The sequence below is a fragment of the Zophobas morio genome, unplaced genomic scaffold (assembly GCF_036711695.1).
Source record: "Zophobas morio isolate AGI-343-1 ecotype UQ-CSIRO unplaced genomic scaffold, CSIRO_AGI_Zmor_V1 ptg000016l, whole genome shotgun sequence".
Classification (NCBI taxonomy): domain Eukaryota; kingdom Metazoa; phylum Arthropoda; class Insecta; order Coleoptera; family Tenebrionidae; genus Zophobas; species Zophobas morio.
This window is the reverse complement of record NW_026972121.1, coordinates 403967-415330: the sequence shown is the minus strand read 5'-3', so window position 1 is coordinate 415330 and position 11364 is coordinate 403967. Positions and strand designations below refer to the sequence as shown.

Sequence of the window (11364 nt, the reverse complement as noted above, 5' to 3'; positions counted from 1 at the left end):
TAGAATTTTGGACAATGTTTTGTTGGGTAGTGGTACCAGCAGGGACACTAGCACCAGCTCCGGTGACGACGTGGCTAGAACGGAAATATCCGTCGCTGAAACCGATGTTTCGGCAATGATCGAGACTTTCATTAAAAGCGTGGTGGGGACCGAGGCGTCTGAGGCTGTCGACAACGTCGTCAAGGAGCTGATGACTAAGGAGTCGAGCCAGCTGAATGCGGCAGAGGGGGAGGAGCCGAGTCAGCTGAAGGAGGTAGAGGAGGAAGAGCCGAGCCAGCTGAAGGAGCCAGAGGAGGACATGAAAACCTTCTCGTCGGACAACAGTATGTTGTCCCAAATATTAACTAAGTGTAAGTAAAATGTACAAAACACAATGCTTATACCTGGTCTAATTATTAACTCTGAGCGTGTAAACAAAATCAGAATTTTACAAAAAAAATACGGTTTATCAGAAATTTTACATAGGTACTCCTTAATTTTATCGCGAATGTGGTAAATCGAAATCGCTAATCAGAATTTATATGTTCATCGCTTTTAAGATGTTGTAGACTGTAGAACATAATATATTCTAACTATCGATTGTCTGTCTGTTGGCGATTTTTATAGAGAAACTTACTGTCCGAGGTTATTAGAATATCGTGTTTTGGGTTTATTTCAAAATTATTCTGTGTTTTACAAAAATCTTTTTGTCGATTTTTTCTCTGAACCCTCCTGATGATAAGATATCGAGGACCATGCATTTAGTGATTCACTCTGTATGTGTAAATAATTCAACCTTATCTTTTGATAGCAAACGATCGTGAAATAGCATTCATTCGTTTACCTGTTAGTTATCCCATAAGGTACTTAATAGGCGTGGTTGAAAAAGTGATTTTTAAAAAACGTAGAATTATACACTAATAAGGTACGTACGGCTACCTGATTATTCTTACAATATTCATAATTTTAGAATATACTCATTTAAAGATATTTTGTTACATTAATATTGTAAACAACTGTATATCTGCTATTTATTTTCATTATAGCCAAATGCCGTGTAAGCAATATTTTAATTTAATTCAGACAATATTCCATCGAATTATCGAATAAGACCAAACTAGCGAACGTTTCGTAAAAATGGAAAACATGGCAGCGTTTTATTGATAACAGTAATTCCCATACTTACTGATAAATCCAATAAAGAACTTTTCGGAGAATCGATATTATTCGGTAGATAAGAGTTGATACGTTAAATTGCGTTTTAAGCACATATTTGGTTCGATCAATTGTAAAATATTAAATTTTGTAAGTAGATTATTTTAATGACTTTAGGAACACGATAGTACATATTCGAGATTCGTTTAACACACATTAATTTTGATGTAGAATATAACTCCAATCATTGTTAAGACAAATTGGTTCGTGCATTAATTTTTTTAAAAAATGTTGCATTTCTCATACATATATTTGTCATAAATCATAACTCCATAAATGCTAATATTGTTTAAATAAACAATTATTAAAATAATTTTAAGGTATTTCGTTTCCTAAAGCAATGAAATGAATGTGTTTCCGCCTAAATAAGCGTAATTAGAGTCAGGTAGATATTTGCCGGATCAGAGTTAATGCCATGTCCAAGGAGCGAACATGACCGCGGATGTGTCGGATTAGTGAACGCCCGACCTGGATCGGAGTTTAACGTTCTCCAATTCACACAGATTCGCCGATATAGAAAAAAAAAGTTTTTGTTTATTTTTCAATTACTTATGTTTTCTTGTTAATTGCGTACACCACATTTAAAAAAAACATATGCGATACTTTATAATTTAATGTCGTGTCCATTTGTGTAAATTTTGTGTATTGGATTTATTGTAACAAAGGTGTTTTACTTTTGTTATCATATTCGGAAGTAATTTACCTTAAAAGCGTCAACTTCTAATATTGATTAACTTTCAAGGGCATCCATTATGCATGAAGAATCGGATTCCGAGTTGGAAGAAAAACTTAGGCAATTAGAAAGTGAAATATTATTAAAAAAACAAAGATTAAAAGGGACATCAAGCAAGCTACCGTTTCAAACAAGCAAGCCACCGTTTCAAACAAGTTATTCGCCTTGGAAAAAGGTAATTTTGGTCTGGTCGAAAAATCTAATGCAACTAATACTATTTCTATAAATTAGTCTAAAATTGTTGAGATACATTTCCCCCGTCTCTACAAAGCAACCGATTAAAGAAACAGATTTTTAGATAAATTTGACTTTGTGAATTTAGTTTTTTTGTGGTAACCGAACAAGTTAAAATAAAAATACGGGCGGCTTGTTAAACCATGTGTAAAGTAGTATGTATTACCAATATTTCAATGGGATTTTTGTAAATATGGACAGTTTGGATAGACACGGTGTAAGATTAATAAAGATAGTATTGTGTTTCTAAAATTTCAAGAAAACGAGATACGCCATCTTTGATAATCGATATAATAAACTTCTTCACTCATTAATTTTATGTGTTGTATGTATAGCATGCAATTCTAAACATTTAATTAAAATAGGATTAACGAAATTGTCAGATGACGTCATGGAGTTGTAGGAAGGATTGAATGAATACATTTTGATTACTGATTTACGATATTTACGACAACCTTAAAGCTTCCACAAAATTTTAGAGCACAATGATTTGGTTGTACGATTTTGAATTTTTTCCAAAAAATTAGGTGCGTAATGTTCAAAATAAAGTTAAATTAATAAATCAGAAATATAGGAGTATACGATTTTGTACGTTTAGGTAGGAGTAATAATACATTTTTTCCCTCTAAAGAGTTGATGACGTCATCTATATTCTTTTTTAGATGGAACCGGAAAGCTTTGGAGGTACGAAGAAATTAGAGTCGGGTTTTCCCCGAGCTGCTAAAAGGAAGTTATATGCAGAGGACTCTAGTGGGGTAAATATCAATCGTATTTTTATTTCAGACTTTTTAAAGGTGAATTGTTTTATGCTGAGGCTTTTTAAATATTAACACTTTTTTAACATCTATTGCTCGAATGAAAGTTAACTAAACACATATATTTCAATCTTTTCCAGCATCGTGAGAATAAGTTTCCCACTTATCAAAAGCGTCCTGCATTAATACATGGAAACAAAGAATATGAACAAACGATGTGTGCATTCTACGCCTTAAAATTAATTGCACGCGATGATGTTGAGAATTTTGAAATGACCACGAACAACGCAAAATACGAAGTTTTTGATGATATCGGACTCAACGTTAAGTTTCGCAACGGAAAAACATGCACATATCTGTTTCAATTCAAACATAAGACAGGTGCAAATTCCATCACAATAGACGATCTCAAATCAGAAAACCAACGTGACTTTTGTGCGAAAAAATATTGTAATTCATTATCGTCTCTTCGTGTCAAGGATGACGTTGTTTGCATTCTCTCTACAAATTCTTCTACGAATATTAAGCAAAATACCCAAATATCAGCAGATATTAACGTTGAAGTGCTTGACCATATCGAATATGAAGACCTACTACTCAACGTCCTAGAAGGAAAACCATCAAATATCTTTCAAGTTGTGCAAAAATTAGAAGACAAAACTCAGATGTTTTATTTTTTTACGGAACAAAATAACAAAAATGCCACTGACGTGCTAGTGCAAAAAATGTTGGATGAGATGTTACACTGTGACGTTTACGGCTCTTTTATGCACTTTATGGGCAAATGGTGGTCGAAAAACTTCGTCTTGAGCAAAGACGACGTCATTGCGAAATTAACTGAATTAGCCCTCTCACCTTACATCAAAAGTTTGAGCGGCGACCAACAAAATGCGAAAACAGAAAACCTCAGGAAAGCAATAATGAATTATTCATTAACGATTGTGGAAAATAGTGGCAAAAATGTTGTCCAAAATATATGGCCGGATGTGCATATAGAGAAAGAAGTATTAATGAAAATCAGAGACAAATTTGGACTAGGGGCAAGGGATCAGTTTAAGATGAAATGGTTTTTAGGTAAAGTGCCTTTGATTGTAGAACTGGACGATTGGAATAAAACAGTCGGATGTATAATAAAAGTAATGAATAAAAGTGCCGAAAAGAGACCAATCATCTTGGTGGGAAAAGTTACAAAAGGTCAGTTCGATGAGATTGACGTTTTTCAAGATTTATCTGACCTGATGAATAAGGCCGAAAACGAGAAACATTGTCGCGATATTTTGAGTAATTTCCACATTTCCTTACAAGGAAAAGAACCAGTTTGTTTGGAAAAATTTATTCATATTGATAGAGAAATCGCTAAGCATATTGGGGTTGGTGAATTATTGAAGATGTCTCAAGCAACTTATATAATAGGAAATGACACAGAAAATTTGCCCGAATTACGCATACCAGAAAGTGTATCTACTACTTTCGTAAATACAGAGAAAATTTTTACCCTTTGTGAATCAGAAATAAATCAAACAACGGTAATTATTAATTGGGACTCAGTAATTGAGGATCTGTCATTAACACTTAAAAAACACAATTTTGTTGAAATTTCTGACTATCTTAGTCAAGAATATGTTGCCAATAATAACGTCATTATACTTTCAAGAAAAAGCAAGGTAACACACAGAGGATTTCTTCAGGTTTGTGAAAAATCAAAAAAACCAAACGTATATCTGTTGCAAATGCTTGATTGCAAATCTTGTGTTTTGCTTTTAAAAAAAGGAAACGAGCTACCATCTGACGTTATAGATGAGCCAAAGAGTATACCAGAATGGGATGTTTTAAAATATCTCGATAGCCCACTTAACGTGGTCTGTGTTCCATCCGGAATGGGTAAATCCACATTAATGAAAGTTCTTTACAGAAATTGTCCCTCACATTATTGGGCAATTTATGTGGATCTGATAAACATTAATTCATTTTTAACGAAAAAGCCAGATTTGACAACAATGTGGAATTATTTTTTAAGTATTGAAAAACAAAAAGAAACTATGGAAGAGCAAATTAAGAATATTTTGCTTAGCAATAAAAGATTATACTTATTTCTGGATGGATTAGATAAAGTGGAAAGCAGTTACATCAACTGTGTGTTAAATTTTGCTAAAGAAGCGTCTTCAAATGGCATCAATATATGGATTTCGTCAAGAGAGGATTTACGAGATAGAGTCTCACAAGTATTAAATACGGTACCACTAAGAATACAACAATTAGATGAAGAGTACTTTAGCAAGAGATTGAAAGAAAAATATAAAAACGATGCAATATATCCAATTACGAAAATGTTGTTAGAATCCGGTGCCTCAATTAACACTCTGGACAAAGAAAACAAGAACGTTTTGCACCATGTAATAGACTCACAGGAAGACAATGGAGACGTAGTAAAATTACTAATTGAAAAAGGCATTGACGTAAATGCACAAGATCGAAATGGAACGACCGCTCTACAACTTGCATGTCGAAATGGTAATTACGAAAATACAGAAATGTTGTTAAATTTCGGTGCTTCAATTAACACTGCAGACAACAACAACAACAACGCGTTGCATTATGCATTAGAATCCTCAAAAGACACACGAGATGTAATAAAATTATTGATTGCGAAGGGCATCGACGTAAATGCTCAAAATAAATCTGGGACACCAGCTTTACATCTTCCAACAAAACGTGGTGATGATGAAATTACAAAAATGGGATTACATTCAGCCGTAAAACAACCGTTACTTCAGAAAGAAGCCAACATACAAACTTGCAAGCCATTTAAAATAACTAATTCCACTCGCGAGACCCATAAAGGTATAATGGCCTCCAGCCTAGAAGAACTAACCTCCAAAGTTAAGGAAAAGCTGCACATCTTTAGCGGAGTAACCATGGTCCTCGACAGCGACGGCACAGAAATTGACGATGAAGACTACTTCACCACTCTCCAACCGAACACAACTCTTATGGTTTTGGAAGAGGGCCAGAAGTGGATGCCCGTGGCACTCTCCTGTCGTCGTAATGTCGATCAGGTCGACGGTAGCCAAGGTGACGAGGTGATGGAACTCGTGGACAAACTACAGCACAACTTGTGCCACTTGGCTTTCCTGAGGGGCGCAGAGCTGGAGTTGCTGATTGACATGAATTTGGATTCTTTTCAGAATGCCACAGTTCCTGAGCGAGTTTTTCTCGAACATGTGAAAGAAGCTTCTGGAAGGTTATTAAGCGAGAAGCGGGAAGCCCAAGATGCCCTGGACTGTTTGAGATTGTATCGGTCCGTTTGTTAAGGTGAATCTTGAGGGTGGCCACCGTACCGTTAAAATACTTTTCGGGCACAATTCAATTCCTCAATTACTGTGGTTGAACAGTGATTGAGCAATTGGGTTATATCAGGAAAGTAATTAATCTATGTATATTGGCACCATCGGCACAAAATTCTAATAGAACATTAATGTTTTTGATATGAACTATATCACGTTTTCTTACGCCTGTGTTCATTTTATACCTTCGTGTTTACTGTTAGTGGCTTATTGTTTAGTTTAAATATGGCAAAACAAATTGTAAGATATTGTGATATTCAAATTAGATCTTTCTTTATAATTAACTACGAATATTGAATTAAATTTCTGTTAAATATATTTTGTATGTATTTTAGTAATAAACTTCGGAGTAAAAGTGGATTTCACTACCCTTTTAGAGCGGCGTCATAATTAATTAATCAATCAATTTATTGTTGATCAAATTAAAAACAAGCCACCCCATTTTCTCGAAAATGTGAGAATATGCTCGTCTTTATAATAATAAAATAATGATAAGGTAAGAATTATAACAATAACACTTAGAATATTTTATTCAATTGAGGCTTATGAATAATTTTAGTCATCTGTTTTGAGGCGATAAACTCATTCAAACCAAAGTAATGTCTACGTGACATTCTTCCGATGTATAAACATCAACATTTGAAAAGCCTGCGAAAAATTTAAAAATTCAAAGTTTGGCCTTGGCTGTGATCGTCTAACAAATAGGAACCTACGTTGTGTGTTTTTTTTTTTTGCTTTTTAAAAATGGCGGGAAGACGTTCTTTCATACAAGTGAGCATATACTGCATGTGAGTTGAGAGCGCAAGAAATAATAGACAAAATTGTTTTGGAGGGGGGAGTACGGCACCCCCTCACAGGAGGAAAGACGCTGCGAAGATTTACTCCTCAGCGCTAAAACCCCCTTTTGTTTTATTATATTTATATATTACATTTCAAACACCTTAAGATATATGAAAGAAAAACACTCGCGAATTGACAGACATACACATATGAAAAACCAACAAACGAAAATTCTATACATCTGTTTGGGATCAATGCAAATATTTGAATATCACAAATTTAATAGAACAAAGCAAAAACTGAATCAAGTAACTGGATGCAAATACACAAGTTATTACAGGCGTGTGGCGGATGATCTTTTTTTTAAGTTACGGCAGTTAACAGGAGCACAACAAAAGTACCCCTGGGGCGTTATAGCATAAGCGGAGTTTGGGCTACCGGTCTGGAGCTGTTCTCCGCCCACGACGGTGATTCTATCTATCGCAAAGCCTACCCCACACGCATATCTCCATTACGAACGTGCCCTGCTGAACTAGGCCATTACGGTCGTCCAACCCGCAAGAGGATCTAGGCTAGCACGAAATCTAGAACCCTACAACATCGGAGACCGCCCCTGAATCTATCCAAACCTGTGGACTTGTACAGGTGACACGATCAATCTCGCCAGCCCGACTAGGAACCGAACTTCGCTTCTGTCACGTTTTCTGTGTTATAACCTCAATTCCATAAATATTCAATCTCCTATAACTCTGATGTTAACAACAACTGAACAAGTGTTAAAGTTTCAAAGAGCAATAAACAACATTTAGATTCGCCATACAATCTTGTGAAATTTTAAACAACAAATAATTCTTATGTGAGATTAAAGTTGGACATCAAATATTATATATGCCAAACGATGATTTCTTTTTCTTACATTTGTGAATTAGAGCAAATTTTTGGTGAAAATTTTGAAAATATAATTTTACAAACAACTACTTTGTTGAAATTTTTAAATTTATATAAGCAAGCTACATTTGTTCATCCATGCCAAAACTTTCCATACGATTATTTGCTTGCTTTGTATGCTAGGATGAAATTATTTTATGCACTAAAATTTGTAAATGCTACCTTTAAATTTACAAATGCCAAAGGTGAAAAAATTAATAGAAAGAAAATAATTTGGCAGCATTAACTTTTTTCATTTTTGTAATTTAATTTTTATTTTATTTATTTTTTCTTAAATAAACTTGTTTCTTTTTAGATGTATTTATTACATTATTTTTACAATCATAATTAAACCTCAAGTATTCGGGGAAAGAATGTGCGAATTGTCAAATTGTATAAGTAATAAAATAAAAACTGTAACAAATCATCGTGTTTATAAATTAAATATCGACTTTTCTTTTTTCTTATTGCAATTCACGATTATACGATTTGAGTAAACTACACAGTTTGCAATAAATTGCGTACAGGAATCAATTTTTGAAATTGTAAATGAAGTGATACTTTTTAAATTGGGTGGCGACATCTAGGAATAGTTTAGGCAACGACCACCCATGACGGCTTAAAATTCGGGTCAGAAAGAACAAAGGCGCCGACACGAGCTGTCTCTACTGATTGATATCTACAGCCTGACTGGGGTTTATTGTGACAGATTTTAAGGGGTGATAGTTTGCATTATTTTGAGTAAAAAACCTGAATAACATTTACAGCTCAGACTTATTCCAAAAGAGTTATAGAATACACAAATTTCATAGCCCACCGGTTGAAAACCGCTGGAATTCACCTGATATATTGAAATTTTTACAGTTGTTTTATTAGAAACCATGACAATAAATTCAATAATAAAATAATACTTCTGTCTGACAATTTGTCAAAGTATCTGTGAACATGTTTTAATAAATTTAAGATGGATGTCAATGGGTATTCACTTAGAGAATTAGCGGACATTCATTTAATTTATGGAGAGGCACGCGGAGTAGCCCGTGTGGCAGTGCGTTTGTATGGCACTCGTTTCCCTCACCGACGGTTACCCTCAAGAAGAATGTTTCAAGATCTGCACCAGTGACTCCAAGAAACGGGATCCTTGTTACCTAGAAGAGTCGAACGAGGTCCACAACGCCCTCAGCGAATTGTCAACATTGAAGAAGAGGTGTTGGATGTTGAACATGATGATCCTGGAATTTGTACAAGATGCCTTGCCAAACGATTTAATGTGTCTCAATGGACCATTTGGAGAACACTACGAGAACAGTTGTTATATCCATACCATGTTCAGCGTGTACAAGCTCTATCTCCAGCTGATTATCAACCCCGTTTTGCATTTTGTAGTTGGTTTCTACGAAAGGTAGAAGAAAATCCAGACTTTCCTCGTATTATTTTGGCATCAGACGAGGCAGGATTTACGCGTCGGGGAATTTTTAATTATCACAACGTTCACGTTTGGGCAGATGAAAATCCGCATGCCATAAGACAAACCCGTTTTCAGCAGGAGTTTTCAATTAATCTATGGGCCGGTATTGTAAACAATTATCTTATAGGACCTTTTGAACTACCCCCGCGGTTAACGGGTGCCATTTATTGGCGATTTTTAAGAAGAAATTTACAGGAATTGTTGGAAGAAGTGCCGCTACATATCCGGGAAAGTATGTGGTTTCTACATGATGGGGCGCCACCTCATTTTAGCCGTCTGGTACGACAGTTTTTAAATGTTCAATTCCCTGAAAAATGGATCGGGCGAGGCGGGGCTCAGCATTGGCCTGCCAGATCTCCCGATTTGAATCCGCTAGATTTTTTCTTTTGGGGCCACATGAAGTCCTTGGTTTATACAGAAGAGATCAGAACAGAAGATCACCTCAGACAACGAATCCATGAAGCCACCAATATCATTCGCGGGGACCCGGAAATGCTCCAACGAGTGCAGGAGCAATGGATTCGTCGTGCCAATGCTTGTGTGAGAATGAATGGAGCTCATTTTGAGCATTTGCTTTAATAAGGTGTTTAAAAATAAATAAAATTACTAACAGTAGTATTTAATTTTTTCTACTTAGTAAAATTTAATATTACATAGTACAGTGGTTCTCAAACAGTGGAGACACATAAAGTTCTGACTTAACCATACGTTTTAGACCAAAATGTTATTAGGGTTTTAGAATCAAAATAATGCATATTGTAATCCTTTAAAATCTGGCACAATATACCCCAGTCACCCTGTATACTGTGATTCCCTTTTCGTGATTGAAATTTTTTTTTTCAAATTCAAATTATTCAAATGTGATTTCGCGCCGCTGTTAATTAACTTCAGCGCGAAAACTTTGATTTAAATTCGGTCACCACATCACTCACAAAAAAATAAAAAACAACTTGAGGAACATAAACATTTTGCTTATTATTTTTAATAGTTTTCACAGAATACAATTTGTTTACAATTTTCACTAAAAGGTTGCTGCAAGTAAAGGCCTCGCCACATAGGCTGTGCTATGCTATGCTTATATTAAAACGTTATGTCTATGCTATGTATAAAATACATTCACATAGCATGAACATTACAGATGGTGTTCACAACAGCCATAGCATAGTGCATAGCATAATACAACACGTGTGTTTAAATAGTTCGGGAAAGTGGTTGCTAATTTTGTTGGTGTAGCGGTTCATTAAAAAAATGGATGAAGAGAACCTGATCGAATTAATTAGACTTTATTATTATTCTGTGCAATGTGCAGTACAATGTAGAAATACAACCAATAAAAAAAGGAAATTAAAAAGGCCGAGACGTTGGTGGGTCCGCCCGCTTTAAACACATCATCAAAAACAACAACAGGGTGCATTTCATAATTTAATAGAAGAAATGAAATTAAATGACCAAGAAAGCTTTTTCGTTTATACACGAATGACACCACAATATTTTGATGAATTGTGTGCAATACTGTTTGAAGATCTTCGAAAGAAAAGCATTCGGCCATCAATAGAACCTGCCCAACGGTTAATGATTACATTAAGGTAGGAGACGTTTATTTTGTGGATGTAAATTGTAAAAGTTGATAAACATTTTTCAGGCATTTAGCAACAGGAGAATCATACCAAAGTCTTGCGTTTGCATACAGATGTGGCCGATCTACAGTGAGCAATATTATACATGAGACATGTAACGTAATTTGGAGGAAACTTAAAAACACATATTTAAAATTTCCTTCAAGTAGTGAAGAGTGGACCAGTATTAGCAATGATTTTAATAATAAATGGAACTTTCCGCATTGTGTAGGAGCTATTGATGGCAAACATGTTGTATGTGAAGCTCCATCCAACTCTGGTATGTATTTTATAAAACTTAAAACTAATTTAT

At 35.0% G+C, this 11364-nt stretch overlaps 1 protein-coding gene across 1 annotated transcript; it reads left to right on the top strand.

The window, feature by feature from the left end:
- The first annotated feature begins 812 nt into the window (after positions 1–812).
- On the top strand, positions 813–6615 carry LOC135129543 (uncharacterized). Its single transcript, XM_064056709.1, has 4 exons — positions 813–904; positions 1937–2102; positions 2824–2916; positions 3057–6615. The coding sequence occupies exons 2-4, from the start codon at positions 1947–1949 to the stop codon at positions 6225–6227; spliced, it is 3420 nt and encodes a 1139-aa protein (XP_063912779.1). The 5' UTR covers positions 813–904; positions 1937–1946; the 3' UTR covers positions 6228–6615.
- The last annotated feature ends 4749 nt before the right edge of the window (positions 6616–11364 follow it).